The sequence below is a fragment of the Pseudophryne corroboree genome, chromosome 8 (assembly GCF_028390025.1).
Source record: "Pseudophryne corroboree isolate aPseCor3 chromosome 8, aPseCor3.hap2, whole genome shotgun sequence".
In the NCBI taxonomy this organism is placed as follows: Eukaryota; Metazoa; Chordata; class Amphibia; order Anura; family Myobatrachidae; genus Pseudophryne; species Pseudophryne corroboree.
The window spans coordinates 3,732,116-3,755,822 of NC_086451.1; the positions used below are offsets into that span (position 1 = coordinate 3,732,116).

Consider the following 23,707-nt stretch of genomic DNA (forward strand, 5'->3'; position numbering starts at 1 on the left):
AATGCTGGAGACCTCTCCTTATATAGCCTGTACCCCTCCGTATACCAAGTCAGAGTGTGTCACAGACCAACCATATCCCAGTGTACAAATATCAGGATTTTGGTACTTACCGATAAATCCCTTTCTCCGATTCCACAGGGGACACTGGAGCGCAGTTACAATGGGGAAATAGTAGGCAGTAACTGGGAGCTGGTCCTTTAAAACTCTAACACTGTGGCTAGCTCCTCCCCTACTATGTCCCCCCTCCAAGCCAGTCTACGTGAAACTGTGCCCGAGGAGAGCTGGAATAAACTAACATTAGAGGAGGTTAACGCCGCCATGTAAACCAGGATTACACAAAGTAAACCTGGGAACCTATTAGAAAAATAAGGTTAACCTGAACAAAACGCGCAGTCACACAGTGATCTGCAACCGTTAAGCGAAAAAGGAGGAAACAGCGCTGGGCGGGCGTCCAGTGTCCCCTGTGGAATCGGAGAAAGGGATTTATCGGTAAGTACCAAAATCCTGATTTCTCCTTCATACCCTAGGGGACACTGGAGAGCAGTTACAATGGGGACGTCCCAGAGCTCCCAAGACGGGCGGGAGAGCACTGAGAGTCCTGTAAAACCGCTCGGCCAAACTGCGATGCAGAGGCCACAAAAGTGTCAAACCTGTAAAACTTGACAAACGTATGTCGGCCCGACCAAGTAGCCGCCCGACATAAAGAAGTCATGGAGACCCCGCGGGCAGCCGCCCATGAGGGCCCCACAGAGCGCGTAGAGTGCGCCGAAATTGAAGACGGAGGTTCTTGAGAAGCCGCCAAATAAGCTTGTCTGATGGTCAGCCGAATCCATCGGGACAACGTCTGCTTAGAAGCCGGCAAACCACGCCGGGCAGCATCGTACAGAACAAATAAGGAGTCCGACTTCCGAATAGCCGAAGTCCTATCCACATAGACCTTGAGCGCCCTGACAACATCCAACGATCTCGAATCTGGAGAGTCTTCCGGGAGGGCCGGAACCACAAGTGGCTGATTGATGTGAAAATCGGACACCACCTTCGGGAGAAAATACATGCGAGTACGAAGCTCCGCTCTATCTGCATGAAACACCAGGTAAGGAGGTCGACAAGAGAGAGCCCCAAGTTCCGACACCCGTCTGGCTGAAGCCAGAGCCAGGAGAAGGACCACCTTCCAGGTGAGATATTTCATCTCCAGAGGCTCAAATAATGAAGGCTGCAGAAAAGAGAGGACCAGTTTGAGGTCCCATGGTGCTGTCGGAGGGCGAAAGGGAGGTTGTATTCGTAGAACCCCCTGAAAGATGGTCTGAATTTCCGGCAGCAAGGCTAATTTCTTCTGGAAGAAAACCGAAAGAGCAGAGACCTGAACCTTTAGTGAACCCAATTGTAGCCCTGCCGAGAAACCCGCCTGCAGAAAACTGAGAAGGCGGTCTAAGTGAAAAACTGAATGAGAAAACTCTTGACGTTCACACCAGGCTACATAAGCCTTCCAAATGTGGTAGTAGTGAGACGATGTGACTGACTTTCTAGCCTGGAGCACAGTAGGTATAACCGTACGAGGAATCCCCTTCCTTTTCAAGATGGCCTTTTCAACAGCCACGTCGTCAAACGTAGCCTGCGTAAGTCTGGATAAAGAAAAGGACCCTGTTGTAGCAGATCGTCTCATAGTGGCAGGGGCCAAGGCTCCGCTACTGACAACAGGTGTAGGGCGGAGTACCAAGTCCTGCGCAGCCAATACGGAGCCACCAGGAGGACCAGTGCATCTTCTCTCTTGATGCGTTGCAGAACCCGAGGCAACAACGGGAAAGGAGGAAAGAGGTAAACGAACCGGAAAATTCCAAGGAACCGTGAGGGCATCCACGTCCGCCGCCGCCGGGTCCCGCGTCTGAGAGTAATAAAGAGGCAGTTGATGGTACAGGCGGGACGCCATGAGGTCGATCTGTGGTCTTCCCTACCGGCGGACCAGCTGACAAAATACCTGGGGATTGAGTGACCACTCCCCCGGGTGCATGTCCTGGCGGCTGAGATAATCGGCTTCCCAATTGTCCACTCCTGGAATGAATATCTCCGAAAAGAACAGAGCATACTCCTCCGCCCAGAGGAGGATGTTGGTGACTTCTCTCATTACCGCACATCTGCGAGTGCCGCCTTGACGGTTGATGTACGCTACCGTCGTGGCGTTGTCGGACTGAACTCTGACTGCTCGACCGCGCAGCAGATGATGTGCCTGAAGTAGGGCGTTGTATACTGCCCGTAGCTCGAGAATGTTTATGGAGAGAGCGGATTCGTGAATCGACCAGCGCCCCTGAAACCGATGTTCGAGGGTCACTGCACCCCAGCCTCGCAGACTTGCGTCTGTGGTGAGGAGAGTCCAATCACAAACGCCGAACCGCCGTCCTTCCAACAGATGTGTCGAATTGAGCCACCAGAGGAGCGACGACCGTGCTTTTGGAGACAGTGTCACCCGCTGATGAAGAAATAGATGAGACCCTGACCACTGATGTAGAAGACACAGTTGGAAAGGTCGAAAGTGGAAGCGTCCGTATGGAAGAGCTTTGAACGCCGCCACCATCTTCCCCAGTAGGCGAATGCTCAGATACACTGATACCCGACGGTGTCGAAGTACCAACCTCACCAACGTCTGAAGAGAGAGGATCTTGTCCTGAGGAAGAAAAACCTTCTGACAGACCGTGTCGAGAATCATCCCCAAGAACAGCAACCGTTGTGAGGGGCATAATTGAGACTTCGGGAAGTTCAGATCCGCCCGTGCTGAATCAGAAGGTCCTGGATTATCCGGATATTCTGAAGCAACAGGTCTGCCGAGCTTGCCTTCAATAGCAGATCGTCCAGATAGGGGACAGTCGTCACACCCTGCTTCCGAAGTAGAGCCATCATGACCGCCATGACCTTTGTGAACACTCTGGGAGCAGAAGAGAGACCAAAGGAAGGGCCTGGAACTGGAAATGAGTGTCCTGTATCGCGAACCGGAGAAAAGCCTGATGAGGAGGCCAAATGGGAACATGTAAGTATGCATCCTTGATGTCTAAGGATGCCAGAAACTCGTTTTGCTCCAACTCCGCAATAACAGACTGGAGGGACTCCATCTTGAACTTGAATACCCTCAAAAACGGATTGAAATCCTTCAAGTTCAGGATTGGCCTGACCGAGCCGTCCGGCTTCGGTACAAGAAACAGGCTTGAGTAATAGCCCTGTTTCCGATGATGAGAGGGAACAGGGATCAGTACCTTTGCGGATAGAAGCTTCTGGACCGCTGCCTGTAAGGCAACTCTTCTGTCGTCGGAAACTGGTAAACCCGTGGTAAAAAAAACGCTGGGGCGGTCGGGTTTGAAAATCGAGCTTGTAACCGCAAATGATGAGATCCCTGACCCAAGCATCTGGACAGGATTGTACCCAGGCCTCCCTGAAATCCCACAGACGAGCTCCCACCCTGTGGTCTCCCAGGTGGGAGAGAAGAACGTCATGCGGTGGGAGTGGTGGAGGACTTAACCTCTGACTGGGCGGAAGCTATGGAACCTCTGCCTCTACCCCTATGGCCACGGGAGGCGGAAGTTCCGCCCTGGCCTGGCCTCGAAACCTGAAAGGGTCACGAAAGGAAGGAACTGTATAGGGCCTCCGAGAGTCTGGAGCAGGAGAGGGAAGATAAGTGGACTTACCTCCAGTGGCCTGAGAAATACAGGCATCCAAATCCTTACCGAATAGGACCTCTCCCTCTTGGATTCAGCATCCACCTGCCACTGCCGCAGCCAAAAAGCTCTGCGGGCCAAAATTGCCAAAGCGGAAATCCTAGCACCGAGGATACAGACGTCCTTGGAAACCTCGCAAAGATAAAGGGCTGATTTGCAAATGTGTTCCGCCAACGGTATCAGCTGATCCGAAGGCAAATCCTCCCGTAGTCCAGAGGACAATTGTTCCGCCCAAGCTTCCATAGCCTTGTTGACCCAACAACCTACCTGCGCCGGGCGATGTAAAACCCCCAGCCGCCGAGTAAATAGTCTTCAAGGTGGTTTCCAGCTTCCTATCAGACGCTTCTTTTAGCGTAAGTCGCTCCAGGAACCGGCAGAACCATCTTCTTGGATAGCCGAGACACTGAAGGATCCACAATCGGAGAGGTCTCATAGCGTTTCCGGCTGTCTGCGGGAAAAGGATAGGAAGACAAAAGTTTCTTTGATACCTGAAATTTTGCATCCGGATGTTTCCAAGCTGCCGTCATGAGCGCATCTAGCTCCTCCGAAACTGGAAAGGTCACCGGTAAGCATTGGTTGGTGCCAAACCATGAAGGACGTAAGGTATCCTGTTCCGTCTCCTCCACCTGTAATACTGAGCGAATAGCAGTAATAAGAGCCTCTATACCCTGAGCTACTGGTTCAGAGTCCTCGTACACCTGATCGTCATCAGTATCCTGTATATCTACCACCACCTCATCTAATAGAGTCATATCATCGTCAGATTCCTGCAACACAGAGGCTAGCAATCTCTTTTTAGAAACCTGGGGAGGGGAAGTTAAGGATGGGGCCTGGGAAGGGATTACAGCCCTAGAGAGCCCTTCCACTGACTTTGCTGGTTCAGGCTCAGGCATCGGGACAAGCTGTCGGAACCGGGCCGCCTCTCTATCTTCCCGAGAAGCCCTCACTTCCCTAGTTACCTGAGACATAACCTCTGTAAGCTGTGTTGTCCAAACAGGAGTGCTCTGCGGCTGTGATGAGGGCTGAGCAGAAGGCTCTGACCCACAATCCTCACATAACTGGGAATTCTCAGACTGTCCTGAGTAAACTTTGCAGAACATTTCTGACGCTGAAAAACTTTTTGTGCAGCCACGGCAGCCCCTGTCACACTCCCCCCCAACACACAGCAATAGGCAGAAGGGGAGGGAGGGGAGGGGGGAGCAGCAAAGGAGCACAGGCACACCACTGAGCTCTGCACTGTACTATGCTGTATTAGGCAGGGATAATAAACTATAAGTGCCCCACCAACACCCCACTGCAACTGCTCACTGTTCTGGTGAAAGTTGCAGCGTTAAGATGGCCGCCGGGGCTGCTGGGCGCTGAGGTCACACAGCGGGATTAAGCTCCCCCCCCCCCCCCCCTCCTCTCCCTGTTATGGTGCCGAGTTCAAACTTGCTCAGGCGCTTGTGCATTCCCCGCCAGGCCGGCGATGTGAGGCGCGGCCGGGACCTTGGAGCGGAGACGGGGGGGGGGGGGGGGTGCATACTTACCACTGCCGTGCTGCCGGATCCGGCCGGTCTCTGGAGAGCTCAGCGTCTCTTCAGCCTGGGGAACCCAGCCCGAGCCGCACGCAGCTGCGATGGGACCCCGCCGGCAGCTCCCGCGTGCAGACTGGCAGAGGCAGAGCTGCCAGTCTGTGAAGACAGAAGAAACAAAAAAATTTAATTAAATCTTCAGAGCAAACCCAAGAGTGACCAGCTCCCTTGGGCACAAAACAAAGACTGGCTTGGAGGGGACATAGTAGGGGAGGAGCTAGCCACAGTGTTTGAGTTTTAAAGTGCCAGCACCCAGTTACTGCCTACTATTTCCCCATTGTAACTGCGCTCCAGTGTCCCCTAGTGGATGAAGGAGAAATACTGGCTGAGTCCCTGTGTGATGCCCACCTCTGTGCTACAGGACTGCTAGCTGTGATGCTCACCTCTATGCTACAGGTGTGCCACCTGTCATGCTCATCTCTGTGCTACAGGTGTGCCACCTGCCATGCTCACCTCTGTGCTACAGGTGTGCCACCTGCCATGCTCACCTGTGTGCTACAGGACTGCTAGCTGTGATGCTCACCTCTGTGCTGCAGGTGTGCTTCCTGCGATACTCACCTCTGTGCTACAGGTGTGCTTCCTGTGATGCTCACCTCTGTGCTGCAGGTGTGCTTCCTGTGATGCTCACCTCTATGCTACAGTTGTGCTCCCTGCGATGCTCACCTCTGTGCTACAGATGTGCCACCTGCAATGCTCACCTCTGTGCTACGGGTGTCCCCAGCATCTTTATGTGATAGCCGGGCAGGGCCAGGTCCATCAGCTGATTTTAAAAGCATTGTCACGCCAGGCCGTATCATCACATAAGCAGACAGTTTATTCACAGTTCAGTCAGAGTTATTACGACAATAACATTTAACTCCTTGTTCTTCTCTCCAGCACAATATTCATATGGGTTACATCAGGTTACATCTCCTTTTATTTGCTTCACTGGCAATAACAGCATAAACAATGATGTGACAGCATTACAGTACAGTACATACCAGCGCAGTCTCTGGGAATCAGTAGTGCGGCATCCACAAACTGAGATTCATTTCAGTGTGCTCTCCCCCATTTGCTAGGGGCTCTATCTAAACGGGATCTCTCGTGGACATGTTACTGGGGGCCTTCCGCCAAACGTGGTTTCCTACCACTCACCCAGATAGTCCCCTCCCGAAGACTCGCACCTCCCGTCCTGCTTCTTGGGTACCCCTGAAGGTGGGGATCCCCTTTATTTCTTCCACTGATTGTTCGTGCTGTAGCTGCTCTCACACTGCAAATCTGGATATCTCTTGCTCTTCCTAGCAGCACCTACATGCTGTTCCATAATGCCAGGGACTGTGGAGTACCATGCTTGTTCCACAGTCCCCAGACTGCGTTTCTCCTGGACACTAGCCTGTGCCCTCCATCTCAGTCCTCAGCTCACACTGAATTCTAGCCTTTGTCTTGTTCCTTGTCCTAAAACCCCCTGCACTTCCTGTCCTAACCTCTTACATGTAGCAGGGTCTGCAAGAACTGGTTTTGGGGCCATAAACTCCCCCACTCACTGATAAGAATTAAATGGCTTTTGGAACTTTCCAATATCTGTTAACATTCCAGTATGCCACATTTATAGCAGTGGTTCTGCAGGATTATACACCTCTATGTCCCATTACATGTAAGTCAGATGCTGAGATGTCTTCTCTCCTCAGGGCACAGACCGTCCGCTGCTGAGAGACGACACCCTGCGTCATTCCACGTCATGCTCCGACGACCAGCCGCACCAGAACACGCAGTCCGCCATCTCGGACCTCTCTGCGGATGATGACGTCACAGAAAACGTGGAGGGAGTGAACATAGACCGGCACGTAGTGCTATGACCAGTGTGTTTGCGGGAGGGATACCTATGGGGGTCTGACACAAGTGTGATGGCGCATCACGCTGGCCGGCTGCCCAATCCGCCATGTAGTAATAGGGGCCTGTTCTAGTTCCCGAACTGCAGGACACGCAGCACAGGCATTGGTCAGACTGGTGTGGCCCCTGGGAACTTCTGGCTCTAGTTTATGACACGTGGCGACGGCTGTAAGTACTGAAGCAGCGGGTAACTATAGTATGAGGCACCAGAGGGGATCTACGAGCGCCGGTACTCCACAGTCACGCCCCCGCTACAACGCACTGAATGTATCCCCTGCACTTACCCCTCAGTGACCCCCCGCTGACAGCCCTGTGGATCCTGTGACTGCTCCGCACCTTCCCCGGCTGTACACGTTATAGCGGATTATACACAGCGCGTTACACGATACTTCTCTTCCCGCAGGGCACACGCAGCAGAAGATGGACAACCACCGCATGCCCCAGAGGACCACCAGACCAGCAGTGCCGGAGACAGGCTGCCGACACACGGTAATGTGCTGGTGTATAGCGCACGTCCATACAGAGAGCGGCTCTGCGTCATCACCCATTCCTCCCATCATTACATGTCACTGTACCAGGAGGCCACAGCCTGAGAGGAGCAGAGTCCCAGCAGCACAGAGTATATCAGGATATGAGTTACGTGTCAGTGAGGACAGGGCTGCATGTGACAGGGGCAGTGACATGATGTGAGGAGGGGAATGGAGGCAGCAGGAAGCCACAGACTGAGAGTTATATAGTGGGAGGAGCAGGGTCCCCAGCAGCACAGAGTATATCAGGAGATGAGTGATGTGTCAGTGAGGACAGGGCTGCATGTGACAGGAGCAGTGACATGATGTGAGGAGAGGAATGGAGGCAGCATGAAGCCACAGACTGAGAGTTATATAGTGGGAGGAGCAGGGTCCCCAGCAGCACAGAGTATATCAGGAGATGAGTGATGTGTCAGTGAGGACAGGGCTGCATGTGACAGGGACAGTGATATGATGTGAGGAGGGGAATGGAGGCAGCAGGAAGCCACAGACTGAGAGTTATATAGTGGGAGGAGCAGGGTCCCCAGCAGCACAGAGTATATCAGGAGATGAGTGATGTGTCAGTGAGGACAGGGCTGCATGTGACAGGAGCAGTGACATGATGTGAGGAGAGGAATGGAGGCAGCATGAAGCCACAGACTGAGAGTTATATAGTGGGAGGAGCAGGGTCCCCAGCAGCACAGAGTATATCAGGAGATGAGTGATGTGTCAGTGAGGACAGGGCTGCATGTGACAGGGGCAGTGACATGATGTGAGGAGGGGAATGGAGGTAGCGGGGAGCCACAGACTGAGAGTTATATAGTGGGAGGAGCAGGGTCTCCAGCAGCACAGAGTATATCAGGAGATGAGTGATATGTTAGTGAGGACAGGGCTGCATGTGACAGGGGCAGTGACATGATGTGAGGAGGGGAATGGAGGCAGCAGGAAGCCACAGACTGAGAGTTATATAGTGGGAGGAGCAGGGTCCCCAGCAGCACAGAGTATATCAGGAGATGAGTGATGTGTCAGTGAGGACAGGGCTGCATGTGACAGGGGCAGTGACATGATGTGAGGAGGGGAATGGGGGCAGCAGGAAGCCACAGACTGAGAGTTATATAGTGGGAGGAGCAGGGTCTCCAGCAGCACAGAGTATATCAGGAGATGAGTGATGTGTCAGTGAGGACAGGGCTGCATGTGACAGGGGCAGTGACATGATTTAAGGAGGGGAATGGAGGCAGCAGGAAGCCACAGACTGAGAGTTATATAGTGGGAGGAGCAGGGTCCCCAGCAGCACAGAGTATATCAGGAGATGAGTGATGTGTCAGTGAGGACAGGGCTGCATGTGACAGGGGCAGTGACATGATGTGAGGGGAATGGAGGCAGCAGGAAGCCACAGACTGAGAGTTATATAGTGGGAGGAGCAGGGTCCCCAGCAGCACAGAGTATATCAGGAGATGAGTAATGTGTCAGTGAGGACAGGGCAGCATGTGACAGGGGCAGTGACATGATGTGAGGAGGGGAATGGAGGCAGCAGGAAGCCACAGACTGAGAGTTATATAGTGGGAGGAGCAGGGTCCCCAGCAGCACAGAGTATATCAGGAGATGAGTGATGTGTCAGAGAGGACAGGGCTGCATGTGACAGGGGCAGTGACATGATTTAAGGAGGGGAATGGAGGCAGCAGGAAGCCACAGACTGAGAGTTATATAGTGGGAGGAGCAGGGTCCCCAGCAGCACAGAGTATATCAGGAGATGAGTGATGTGTCAGTGAGGACAGGGCTACATGTGACAGGGGCAGTGACATGATGTGAGGAGGGGAATGGAGGCAGCAGGAAGCCACAGACTGAGAGTTATATAGTGGGTGGAGCAGGGTCCCCAGCAGCACAGAGTATATCAGGAGATGAGTGATGTGTCAGTGAGGACAGGGCAGCATGTGACAGGGGCAGTGACATGATGTGAGGAGGGGAATGGAGGCAGCAGGAAGCCACAGACTGAGAGTTATATAGTGGGAGGAGCAGGGTCCCCAGCAGCACAGAGTATATCAGGAGATGAGTGATGTGTCAGTGAGGACAGGGCAGCATGTGACAGGGGCAGTGACATGATGTGAGGAGGGGAATGGAGGCAGCAGGAAGCCACAGACTGAGAGTTATATAGTGGGAGGAGCAGGGTCCCCAGCAGCACAGAGTATATCAGGAGATGAGTGATGTGTCAGTGAGGACAGGGCTGCATGTGACAGGGGCAGTGACATGATGTGAGGAGGGGAATGGAGGCAGCAGGAAGCCACAGACTGAGAGTTATATAGTGGGAGGTACAGGGTCCCCAGCAGCACAGAGTATATCAGGAGATGAGTGATGTGTCAGTGAGGACAGGGCAGCATGTGACAGGGGCAGTGACATGATGTGAGGAGGGGAATGGAGGCAGCAGGAAGCCACAGACTGAGAGTTATATAGTGGGAGGAGCAGGGTCCCCAGCAGCACAGAGTATATCAGGAGATGAGTGATGTGTCAGTGAGGACAGGGCTGCATGTGACAGGGGCAGTGACATGATGTGAGGAGGGGAATGGAGGCAGCAGGAAGCCACAGACTGAGAGTTATATAGTGGGAGGAGCAGGGTCCCCAGCAGCACAGAGTATATCAGGATATGAGTGATGTGTCAGTGAGGACAGGGCTGCATGTGACAGGGGCAGTGACATGATGTGAGGAGGGGAATGGAGGCAGCAGGAAGCCACAGACTGAGAGTAATATAGTGGGAGGAGCAGGGTCCCCAGCAGCACAGAGTATATCAGGAGATGAGTGATGTGTCAGTGAGGACAGGGCTGCATGTGACAGGGGCAGTGACATGATGTGAGGAGGGGAATGGAGGCAGCAGAAAGCCACAGACTGAGAGTTATATAGTGGGAGGAGCAGGATCCCCAGCAGCACAGAGTATATCAGGAGATGAGTGATGTGTCAGTGAGGACAGGGCTGCATGTGACAGGGGCAGTGACATGATGTGAGGAGGGAATGGAGGCAGCAGAAAGCCACAGACTGAGAGTTATATAGTGGGAGGAGCAGGGTCCCCAGCAGCACAGAGTATATCAGGAGATGAGTGATGTGTCAGTGAGGACAGGGCTGCATGTGACAGGGGCAGTGACATGATGTGAGGAGGGAATGGAGGCAGCAGAAAGCCACAGACTGAGAGTTATATAGTGGGAGGAGCAGGGTCCCCAGCAGCACAGAGTATATCAGGAGATGAGTGATGTGTCAGTGAGGACAGGGCTGCATGTGACAGGGGCAGTGACATGATGTGAGGAGGGAATGGAGGCAGCAGAAAGCCACAGACTGAGAGTTATATAGTGGGAGGAGCAGGGTCCCCAGCAGCACAGAGTATATCAGGAGATGAGTGATGTGTTTGTGAGGACAGGGCTGCATGTGACAGGGGCAGTGACATGATGTGAGGAGGGGAATGGAGGCAGCAGGAAGTCACAGACTGAGAGTTATATAGTGGGAGGAGCAGGGTCCCCAGCAGCACAGAGTATATCAGGATATGAGTGATGTGTCAGTGAGGACAAGGCTGCATGTGACAGGGGCAGTGACATGATGTGAGGAGGGGAATGGAGGCAGCAGGAAGTCACAGACTGAGAGTTATATAGTGGGAGGAGCAGGGTCCCCAGCAGCACAGAGTATATCAGGAGATTAGTGATGTGTCAGTGAGGACAGGACTGCATGTGACAGGGGCAGTGACATGATGTGAGGAGGGGAATGGAGGCAGCAGGAAGCCACAGACAGAGTTATATAGTGGGAGGAGCAGGGTCCCCAGCAGCACAGAGTATATCAGGAGATGAGTGATGTGTCAGTGAGGACAGGGCTGCATGTGACAGGGGCAGTGACATGATGTGAGGAGGGGAATGGAGGCAGCAGGAAGCCACAGACTGAGAGTAATATAGTGGGAGGAGCAGGGTCCCCAGCAGCACAGAGTATATCAGGAGATGAGTGATGTGTCAGTGAGGACAGGGCTGCATGTGACAGGGGCAGTGACATGATGTGAGGAGGGGAATGGAGGCAGCAGAAAGCCACAGACTGAGAGTTATATAGTGGGAGGAGCAGGGTCCCCAGCAGCACAGAGTATATCAGGAGATGAGTAATGTGTCAGTGAGGACAGGGCTGCATGTGACAGGGGCAGTGACATGATGTGAGGAGGGGAATGGAGGCAGCAGGAAGCCACAGACTGAGAGTTATATAGTGGGAGGAGCAGGGTCCCCAGCAGCACAGAGTATATCAGGAGATGAGTGATGTGTCAGTGAGGACAGGGCTGCATGTGACAGGGCAGCATGTGACATGATGTGAGGAGGGGAATGGAGGCAGCAGGAAGTCACAGACTGAGAGTTATATAGTGGGAGGAGCAGGGTCCCCAGCAGCACAGAGTATATCAGGATATGAGTGATGTGTCAGTGAGGACAAGGCTGCATGTGACAGGGGCAGTGACATGATGTGAGGAGGGGAATGGAGGCAGCAGGAAGTCACAGACTGAGAGTTATATAGTGGGAGGAGCAGGGTCCCCAGCAGCACAGAGTATATCAGGAGATGAGTGATGTGTCAGTGAGGACAGGGCTGCATGTGACAGGGGCAGTGACATGATATGAGGAGGGGAATGGAGGCAGCAGGAAGCCACAGACAGAGTTATATAGTGGAAGGAGCAGGGTCACCAGCAGCACAGAGAAAAACAGGAGATGAGTGATGTGTGAGGACAGGGCTGCATGTGACAGGGGCAGTGACATGATGTGAGTAGGGGAATGGAGGCAGCAGGAAGCCACAGACAGAGTTATATAGTGGGAGGAGCAGGGTCCCCAGCAGCACAGAGTATATCAGGAGATGAGTGATGTGTCAGTGAGGACAGGGCTACATGTGACAGGGGCAGTGACATGATGTGAGGAGGGGAATGGAGGCAGCAGGAAGCCACAGACTGAGAGTAATATAGTGGGAGGAGCAGGGTCCCCAGCAGCACAGAGTATATCAGGAGATGAGTGATGTGTCAGTGAGGACAGGGCTGCATGTGACAGGGGCAGTGACATGATGTGAGGAGGGGAATGGAGGCAGCAGAAAGCCACAGACTGAGAGTTATATAGTGGCAGGAGCAGGGTCCCCAGCAGCACAGAGTATATCAGGAGATGAGTGATGTGTCAGTGAGGACAGGGCTGCATGTGACAGGGGCAGTGACATGATGTGAGGAGGGGAATGGAGGCAGCAGGAAGCCACAGACTGAGAGTTATATAGTGGGAGGAGCAGGGTCCCCAGCAGCACAGAGTATATCAGGAGATGAGTGATGTGTCAGTGAGGACAGGGCTGCATGTGACAGGGGCAGTGACATGATGTGAGGAGGGGAATGGAGGCAGCAGGAAGCCACAGACTGAGAGTTATATAGTGGGAGGAGCAGGGTCCCCAGCAGCACAGAGTATATCAGGAGATGAGTGACGTGTCAGTGAGGACAGGGCTGCATGTGACAGGAGCAGTGACATGATGTGAGGAGAGGAATGGAGGCAGCAGGAAGCCACAGACTGAGAGTTATATAGTGGGAGGAGCAGGGTCCCCAGCAGCACAGAGTATATCAGGAGATGAGGGATGTGTCAGTGAGGACAGGGCTGCATGTGACAGGGGCAGTGACATGATGTGAGGAGGGGAATGGAGGCAGCAGGAAGCCACAGACTGAGAGTTATATAGTGGGAGGAGCAGGGTCCCCAGCAGCACAGAGTATATCAGGAGATGAGTGATGTGTCAGTGAGGACAGGGCTGCATGTGACAGGGGCAGTGACATGATGTGAGGAGGGGAATGGAGGCAGCAGGAAGCCACAGACTGAGAGTTATATAGTGGGAGGAGCAGGGTCTCCAGCAGCACAGAGTATATCAGGAGATGAGTGATGTGTCAGTGAGGACAGGGCAGCATGTGACAGGGGCAGTGACATGATGTGAGGAGGGAAATGGAGGCAGCAGGAAGCCACAGACTGAGAGTTATATAGTGGGAGGAGCAGGGTCCCCAGCAGCACAGAGTATATCAGGAGATGAGTGATGTGTCAGTGAGGACAGGGCTGCATGTGACAGGGGCAGTGACATGATGTGAGGAGGGGAATGGAGGCAGCAGGAGGCCACAGACTGAGAGTTATATAGTGGGAGGAGCAGGGTCCCCAGCAGCACAGAGTATATCAGGAGATGAGTGATGTGTCAGTGAGGACAGGGCTGCATGTGACAGGGCAGCATGTGACATGATGTGAGGAGGGGAATGGAGGCAGCAGGAAGTCACAGACTGAGAGTTATATAGTGGGAGGAGCAGGGTCCCCAGCAGCACAGAGTATATCAGGATATGAGTGATGTGTCAGTGAGGACAAGGCTGCATGTGACAGGGGCAGTGACATGATGTGAGGAGGGGAATGGAGGCAGCAGGAAGTCACAGACTGAGAGTTATATAGTGGGAGGAGCAGGGTCCCCAGCAGCACAGAGCAGAGTATATCAGGAGATGAGTGATGTGTCAGTGAGGACAGGGCTGCATGTGACAGGGGCAGTGACATGATATGAGGAGGGGAATGGAGGCAGCAGGAAGCCACAGACAGAGTTATATAGTGGAAGGAGCAGGGTCACCAGCAGCACAGAGAAAAACAGGAGATGAGTGATGTGTGAGGACAGGGCTGCATGTGACAGGGGCAGTGACATGATGTGAGGAGGGGAATGGAGGCAGCAGGAAGCCACAGACAGAGTTATATAGTGGGAGGAGCAGGGTCCCCAGCAGCACAGAGTATATCAGGAGATGAGTGATGTGTCAGTGAGGACAGGGCTACATGTGACAGGGGCAGTGACATGATGTGAGGAGGGGAATGGAGGCAGCAGGAAGCCACAGACTGAGAGTAATATAGTGGGAGGAGCAGGGTCCCCAGCAGCACAGAGTATATCAGGAGATGAGTGATGTGTCAGTGAGGACAGGGCTGCATGTGACAGGGGCAGTGACATGATGTGAGGAGGGGAATGGAGGCAGCAGAAAGCCACAGACTGAGAGTTATATAGTGGCAGGAGCAGGGTCCCCAGCAGCACAGAGTATATCAGGAGATGAGTGATGTGTCAGTGAGGACAGGGCAGCATGTGACAGGGGCAGTGACATGATGTGAGGAGGGAAATGGAGGCAGCAGGAAGCCACAGACTGAGAGTTATATAGTGGGAGGAGCAGGGTCCCCAGCAGCACAGAGTATATCAGGAGATGAGTAATGTGTCAGTGAGGACAGGGCTGCATGTGACAGGGGCAGTGACATGATGTGAGGAGGGGAATAGAGGCAGCAGGAAGCCACAGACTGAGAGTTATATAGTGGGAGGAGCAGGGTCCCCAGCACCACAGAGTATATCAGGAGATGAGTGATGTGTCAGTGAGGACAGGGCTGCATGTGACAGGGGCAGTGACATGATGTGAGGAGGGGAATGGAGGCAGCAGGAAGCCACAGACTGAGAGTTATATAGTGGGAGGAGCAGGGTCTCCAGCAGCACAGAGTATATCAGGAGATGAGTGATGTGTCAGTGAGGACAGGGCAGCATGTGACAGGGGCAGTGACATGATGTGAGGAGGGAAATGGAGGCAGCAGGAAGCCACAGACTGAGAGTTATATAGTGGGAGGAGCAGGGTCCCCAGCAGCACAGAGTATATCAGGAGATGAGTGATGTGTCAGTGAGGACAGGGCTGCATGTGACAGGGGCAGTGACATGATGTGAGGAGGGGAATGGAGGCAGCATGAAGCCACAGACTGAGAGTTATATAGTGGGAGGAGCAGGGTCCCCAGCAGCACAGAGTATATCAGGAGATGAGTGATGTGTCAGTGAGGACAGGGCAGCATGTGACAGGGGCAGTGACATGATGTGAGGAGGGGAATGGAGGCAGCATGAAGCCACAGACTGAGAGTTATATAGTGGGAGGAGCAGGGTCCCCAGCAGCACAGAGTATATCAGGAGATGAGTGATGTGTCAGTGAGGACAGGGCTGCATGTGACAGGGGCAGTGACATGATGTGAGGGGAATGGAGGCAGCAGGAAGCCACAGACTGAGTTATATAGTGGGAGGAGCAGGGTCCCCAGCAGCACAGAGTATATCAGGAGATGAGTGATGTGTCAGTGAGGACAGGGCTGCATGTGACAGGGGCAGCGACATGATGTGAGGAGGGGAATGGAGGCAGCAGGAAGCCACAGACTGAGAGTTATATAGTGGGAGGAGCAGTGTCCCCAGCAGCACAGAGTATATCAGGAGATGAGTGATGTGTGAGGACAGGCTGCATGTGACAGGGGCAGTGACATGATGTGAGGGGAATGGAGGCAGCAGGAAGTCACAGACTGAGAGTTATATAGTGGGAGGAGCAGTGTCCCCAGCAGCACAGAGTATATCAGGAGATGAGTGATGTGTCAGTGAGGACAGGGCTGCATGTGACAGGGGCAGTGACATGATGTGAGGAGGGGAATGGAGGCAGCAGGAAGCCATAGACTGAGAGTTATATAGTGGAAGGAGCAGGGTCCCCAGCAGCACAGAGTATATCAGGAGATGAGTAATGTGTCAGTGAGGACAGGGCTGCATGTGACAGGGGCAGTGACATGATGTGAGGAGGGAATGGAGGCAGCAGTAAGCCACAGACTGAGAGTTATATAGTGGGAGGAGCAGGGTCCCCAGCAGCACAGAGTATATCAGGAGATGAGTGATGTGTTAGTGAGGACAGGGCTGCATGTGACAGGGGCAGTGACATGATGTGAGGAGGGGAATGGAGGCAGCAGGAAGCCACAGACTGAGAGTTATATAGTGTGAGGAGCAGGGTCCCCAGCAGCACAGAGTATATCAGGAGATGAGTGATGTGTCAGTGAGGACAGGGCTGCATGTGACAGGGGCAGTGACATGATGTGAGGAGGGGAATGGGGGCAGCAGGAAGCCACAGACTGAGAGTTATATAGTGGGAGGAGCAGGGTCCCCAGCAGCACAGAGTATATCAGGAGATGAGTGATGTGTTAGTGAGGACAGGGCTGCATGTGACAGGGGCAGTGACATGATGTGAGGAGGGGAATGGAGGCAGCAGGAAGCCACAGACTGAGAGTTATATAGTGTGAGGAGCAGGGTCCCCAGCAGCACAGAGTATATCAGGAGATGAGTGATGTGTCAGTGAGGACAGGGCTGTATGTGACAGGGGCAGTGACATGATGTGAGGAGGGGAATGGAGGCAGCAGGAAGCCACAGACTGAGAGTTATATAGTGGGAGGAGCAGGGTCCCCAGCAGCACAGAGTATATCAGGAGATGAGTGATGTGTCAGTGAGGACAGGGCTGCATGTGACAGGGGCAGTGACATGATGTGAGGAGGGGAATGGAGGCAGCAGGAGGCCACAGACTGAGAGTTATATTGTGGGAAAAGCAGGGTCCCCAGCAGCACAGAGTATATCAGGAGATGAGTGATGTGTCAGTGAGGACAGGGCTGCATGTGACATGATGTGAGGAGGGGAATGGAGGTAGCGGGGAGCCACAGACTGAGAGTTATATAGTGGGAGGAGCAGGGTCCCCCAGCAGCACAGAGTATATCAGGAGATGAATGATGTGTCAGTGAGGACAGGGCTGCATGTGACAGGGGCAGTGACATGATGTGAGCAGGGGAATGGAGGCAGCAGGAAGCCACAGACTGAGAGTTATATAGTGGGAGGAGCAGGGTCCCCAGCAGCACAGAGTATATCAGGAGATGACAGATGTGTCAGTGAGGACAGGACTGCATGTGACAGGGGCAGTGACATGATGTGAGGAGGGGAATGGAGGCAGCAGGAAGCCACAGACTGAGAGTTATATAGTGGGAAGAGCAGGGTCTCCAGCAGCACAGAGTATATCAGGGGATGAGTGATGTGTCAGTGAGGACAGGGCTGTATGTGACAGGGGCAGTGACATGATGTGAGGCACTTTTTACAATGATGCAGGAAACACACTACTACACAAAAACATTCAGCTCATTTTATGGTTGTGTTCTATGAGAGAATTATTAACATGAGTACGTATTATTTTTCTGCACATTTTCTCATTTATTTGTTACAACATTCAGGACCATGACGCAGTGTAAATGGTAATGTATTTCGGCAGCCAATAAGAGCCAGGTACAGATGTGCGAGTATATACGCCGCTGGCTCACTACACATCAGTTCGGCATAAATCATAATTCTGCATACATTTATCCTGATTAATGGTTTTAGCAGAGAATGTATCGCCACCACTATGGCATAAATAAAGATATTACCGTGCACGAGTCCTGGGGGACGGGGGCAGCAGCAGTAATGTATGTTGTGCGTTACAGATGGAGCCGTCCAGAGCAATCCTTTATCAGGAGACCGAGAACATGTGACGGAATCTCTTCAGAATATTCTAACTAATCTGTGTGAGAAGTTTCCGCCGACTCAGAACAATCTGTGCAATCACTCACAGGCAAGGTGTTCCGCTGGGATTTCCATATTTCATGTATATGCATTATCACTCATATACATAATAATGTGTACGCAGGATTGTGCCGCAGTCCTTCTCCATTGCCGTAGAACCGGGGTAAAGAGACGATTATTTATCATCTGTCAGCTCCTGATTTGTGTTCTGCCGGTTCTCACAGATTTACCACCGGAATAGTTATGGGGAATTATAGGTGTATTCTGGGCCCACGAGACGCCCGGCTTTTCATGCCACTGGATTTTGTTTTCCGCTCAGGTTATATATATTCCCATAATAGCGTGTTCTCCTGCGTGTAGCTTAGAGCGGCCTGTAGTTACATAAAGGGGGATATTCAATGGTTTGATAAGTCAGTTTGGTGTCTGTTTTCTCCTATCTAATAGACAGGAATAACAGACACCCAACCGACTTTTCAAACATTTGAATTCCCCCCACAGTGTCTATGTCGAATACAGCGAATAACACTTGTTAATGACACCTATATTATCTACAATAGATGTCAATGATTAATGTCGCTTTCTACTACATTCTGTTTAATTAGGAGAAGCCCATATCTGCTAATGAAGATGATTCAGGGGTGTTTGCAAATACACCCAAAACATTCAACGTTCCTGCAGGAGAATGCGGGTAACTATGCCGATTTATTTACCGCCCTACTATTCTGTGAGAACCCTTGTGTAAGAGCAATTGTCACATTTCCAAAGCTTGCTAGCAAGGGACGTGCATTTAACGGATGTATACCTGCTCTATTCCTGTGTTGTAGGGACAAGCTGCGTCCGGGGGATCAGGAGGAAACAACAGACCCTAAAAAATCTGGCGGCCCGGAAGGTCAACCAGAAGGTAAGATGGCTCTGTTCCTGCACAATGGGGGTCATTCCGAGTTGTTCGCTCGCTAGCTGCTTTTAGCAGCATTGCAAACGCTAGGCCGCCGCCCTCTGGGAGTGTATCTTAGCTTAGCAGAATAGCGAATGAAAGATTAGCAAAATTGCGAATACATAATTCTTAGCTGTTTCTGAGTAGCTCCGGACTTACTCACAAATAGCGATCAGTTCAATCAGTTTAGTTCCTGGTTTGACGTCACAAACACGCCCTGCGTTCGGCCAGCCACTCCCGCGTTTTGCCTTGGCACGCCTGCGTTTTTCTGCCAACGCCGTGAAAACGCTGAGTTTCCGCCCAGAAACACCCACTTCCTGTCAATCACACTACGAACACTTCAGCGTGGAAAAAACGTTGTTCGCTCGTGAGTAAATCTACTAAGTTCTTAGTAAAATAACTAAGCGCATGCGCTCTGCATACCATGCGCATGCGCATTTTCCACCTGTTCGCTGCGTTGCAAAAATCGTCAACGAGCGAACAACTCGGAATGACCCCCAATGTCACAAACACCAGGGGCACCTAGATGGGGGGGGGGAGTAAGGTGCACTCATTTCACAGGCCCAGGCTGGTCTAATGAGTCTGGCAGGGACCCATGCCAGCTGGGGAGGATAAAGAATGCCCTCTCCTTGGAGTGGTGGCACACATGAGTGGGTATGGCCACACTCCCCAGGATTTGGCTACGTGTACCCCCTCACCTGCCCGCTGTGGCTCCATATGGACCCGACAGTCACACCGTATAGTGCAGTTTCTTGTTACACAAATATCATTGATAATATTCTCCATCTTTATGGTGCAAAGTAAGTCGTTGTTGTAGCCAATCAGAGTGCTTTATTTCTGATGATACAGACACGATGGTCCGGTCATTCCTAGGTCTTTTGTCCTAGAGCATTACGTGACCCTGCAATACCCAGTATGTAGACACTGAGCCTAATATATGCGGAATATCCATAGACTATATAGTCCACAGGTATCCTTCTGCACAGCCGTAGTAATGGTGACTGCCGTACATTGTGTGGTAAAATGAGAAAGTAATGAAACATTTTACATTTTTAGGTTCTGACGTGATAACATCAGACCATGAAGGCGCAGAGGACGTCCACTTGGTGTCGGAACCCAGCAGCGGTCACAGTTCTCATAGTGCGTCGGCATCTAAGGTCCCGGACCCAGCAAGCAACGCTCTCTGCCCCTCTCTCGCAGAGTTTCAGAAAGTTTCTGCTAAGCTCATTCACATCTCTGAGAGTTCCATCTCTGACCGCGGGCAGGAGGGCCAGGATACCGAGAGTGGAGATTCCGAGGTGTTTGACATGGAGGCCCCGGATATCACACCTGAAGGACAAGGTGACTGGGGAGCAGATCTGGCCGGTCAGGCCTATGTTATTCGTCAAAATGAGGGAGAACAGGAAATATTGTCTAGTAGCGGAAACAAAGAAATTCCCAGAGATGAAGCGTCTGCTGATGGCACAGTTAAACCGCCTTCCTCCTCGTTACAAGCTGCAATGTCCAGAGGTCCAGCAGTATTTGTTATGGAGGAGACAAAATGTAAAACTGCTCCTTTGGCATCGGAATCCTTTCCCACGTCTGAGGACCTGACGGACACGAACACAAAAACATCCAGTACAAGCCATGTGCCTGACAGCCAGGCCAGTAATGCTGTCAGAGTTACAGACACACAGAAGCCGACGTCAATGAGTGCAGAAGATGTTAGTAATGCGGCGGGAATGACTTCTCCTGACACTAAAGACCGGCAAAGAGTGACGGAAACTAATGGGAAACAATCTGTTACAGAAAATGTAATCTTCCAGAAAAGTGAGATGGGGCCATTTCCAGCTTCAGCCTCCGCAGATTTATTTCACATTAAAAGCTTTCCACATCGGAGTGAGGGAGAGATCGTATTCATCACCGAGGAGGTTCTAGAGCCTATTGAAGATGCCCTGTCAGAGATCTTGTCTCCAGTTGATGAAAAGCTCTCTTACGAAAGTGCGGACTTGTACTCCACACAACAGGAGCTGAGTGAGGAGCTTCCCTCACTTCCTGGAGATGGAGACTCCATTAAAAGTGGTTATAGCGACACAGAAGACTTCCCCAGCCCACCTGAGGAGATGCTCTTGTCCGGGACGGCAAGCTTGCAGAGTAGTGGGGACGCTAGCCTAATGGATGAGATCCATGTATTATATGGCAGCCTGTTAGCAGAGGACATTCCCCAGCAGATACACCATGATGGGCACTCAGGAACTTCTCCCCTCGAGGCTGAGGACACCAGAGAGTCACCTGAAGTTATAAAGCAGCGTAACCCGTTCCTAACATTATCAACGGCTGACGATGATACACACGATCCACTATATACTTTTGAGATTGGAGATAGAGTATTGGTGAAGCTTTCAAAGCCGGGTACGCTAAAGTTTAAAGGGTTAACCTCCTTCAAGGAAGGTCATTGGGCAGGAGTGGCCCTTGATAAGGCTGAAGGAGATAACGATGGTACATATGAAGGGGTAAAGTATTTCCAATGTCCTAAGAACTGTGGTGTGTTTGTCAGACCCGGGGAGATCTCACATCTTTTGTTTGATGAGAAGGAGAATCCTGATCAGCTGGGAGATGACCATTCGTTTGACGAGGGTCCATCGCCAAGTCATTTCCAATCTCCAGAAAAAGCCGATGGAGACCCAAGAAGAAGACGACGACAGGATGACAATGGTGAGGTGGAACAGGCTTCACAAAAGGACACTAACCAGACCTGGTCAAGGGGTTTGGAGTCATGCAACAATGTTACTGATCTAGAACTTGCCCTCAGGAAGGAGTCGGAGACCGATCCCAGTGAGCAGGAAATATATTTTATCGGTAAAGGAAGCCGGTTCCATCCACTCACATCCCGAAACGCACCGGACGCAGAGATAGGTGGACACGTGGACAGTATTGCTCATGTATTAGCAACCGAAATTATAAAGGACTGTATAAAAGAATATAAAAAGAAGAGGAGAATACAAGGAAAGGAAAATAATCCATGGTCTCCGACGAGTTCCTCTAGCCCGTTACTGGTATGTATCAAGACAAATCACAGATCATTAGTCCAGCATGTCTTTTTGTATGTGTTGGCCAGCAAGCCCTTTCAGCGTAAACTATTTGGGTATACTGACAGCTGTAGAACTACAAGTGCCAGCATATCCATGGCTGGAACCTGAATTACACCATCCAAAAATTACTACTCCGACAATTTAAAGATAATTGCCCCATGGTTGCAGCCAGAGCCCCCCATGAGAAATGCAGGGTCCCGTATGGAGGAGCGTGGCTGCATCATATTGGGGAGGGGGGCACAGCTAGAAGTCCCACTCTGCACCCACTCCTTTTCCTGCAGGGTGAGGTGTGACGCCGGCAGGTGACATAGAGACGATGTGTTCCCAGCACTGTGTGTACAGTACAGCGGGCAGTGCCGTGTGTACACAGGGACACTCAGTACCTGCTTACACAAATCCCTTTATTCACGCCTGGGAATACAGAACGCATTAACCCCCCGGTGCCCGCTCCTGCTGCGCTCCGTTCCCCAGAGGCCCTTTCTACGGGTGGATCCAGCGCTGATATAGCACACAGAGATCAGTACTGAGCGCAGCCTCCCACCAGCTGGGTCAGTGCCAGGGCGGCACCAGGGTGGATGGGCAAGTGACCCCCGATATACACCACACACTTACTATACACACAGGGACTAATACACTCATGCAGTTGTGATTCTGTAATGTCAGCCAGTGACGCTGTCGCCCAGGGATGAATTATATGGTATCAGACAGTCAGCTGGGACTTGTAGTTCCACTGCAGAGCCTGTGTAGTATTGCTGGGCAGAGGAGTACTGTGTAACATTGCATGTAATATCTCTGCCCACAGCTGAGGAAAGGCCACATCCAGGGGACATCTGAAGATACCACACAGCGGGTGACCGCGGCGAGGACCTGCGGGAAGAGCTGCGAGCACGTTACCCGCCAACGGGGGGCGCTCTCACTCCACGTCACCAATCTGCAGGGCAACTAATCTCTCATGCACTTTCTCTGGTGTGTTGGATAGTAAGCACGTACAGGTCTGCGCTCCCGTCATCTCTGCTCCTGTCTGAACCCTGATCTGGTAGATGACAAAGATCCCGACAGCCGGCAAACTGAAGAGCACCCGATAAATGTATTATGAGAAATATTTGACTAGAATTTTGCTATATCAAGCAGCGCTACTTTCATAGGGGTAAAATGGCAGCTTTCCGCGTGATTGGCCGGGGACTGCTGATTTATAAAGATCACTTTTTGATAATTGTGTATTTGCAGCTTCTTATTAAGACTCATGTAACCTATTTATGTACCAGCACTTCATTGGGAAGTGATCATTTGGTTTGTGCAACTACTTTCTTATATATATATATATATATATATATATATGCTGTATACAGTGACCATTATATATAATATGGATATACTACGTGTGACATGCTGTATGCAGTGACCGTTATATATAATATGGATATACCACGTGTCACGTGCTGTATGCAGTAACCGTTATATATAATATGGATATACCACGTGTGACGTGCTGTATGCAGTAACCGTTATATATAATATGGATATACCACGTGTGACGTGCTGTATGCAGTGACCGTTATATATAATATGGATATACCACGTGTGACGTGCTGTATGCAGTGACCGTTATATATAATATGGATATACCACGTGTGACGTGCTGTATGCAGTGACCGTTATATATAAT

At 51.8% G+C, this 23,707-nt stretch overlaps 1 protein-coding gene across 2 annotated transcripts in view; it reads left to right on the forward strand.

The window, feature by feature from the left end:
- CCDC187 (coiled-coil domain containing 187) overlaps positions 1 to 23,254 on the forward strand; it is a 150,986-nt gene extending 127,732 nt beyond the window's left edge. For both annotated transcript variants that reach the window (XM_063935828.1, XM_063935829.1), the window contains 7 exons: positions 6,943 to 7,094; positions 7,548 to 7,633; positions 17,958 to 18,085; positions 18,639 to 18,724; positions 18,861 to 18,937; positions 20,027 to 22,005; positions 22,844 to 23,254. In XM_063935828.1, coding sequence (XP_063791898.1) covers positions 6,943 to 7,094; positions 7,548 to 7,633; positions 17,958 to 18,085; positions 18,639 to 18,724; positions 18,861 to 18,937; positions 20,027 to 22,005; positions 22,844 to 22,987 — 2,652 coding nt within the window. In that variant the 3' untranslated portion in view covers positions 22,988 to 23,254. The remainder of the gene's footprint in view (positions 1 to 6,942; positions 7,095 to 7,547; positions 7,634 to 17,957; positions 18,086 to 18,638; positions 18,725 to 18,860; positions 18,938 to 20,026; positions 22,006 to 22,843) is intronic.
- Positions 23,255 to 23,707: the final 453 nt, after the last annotated feature.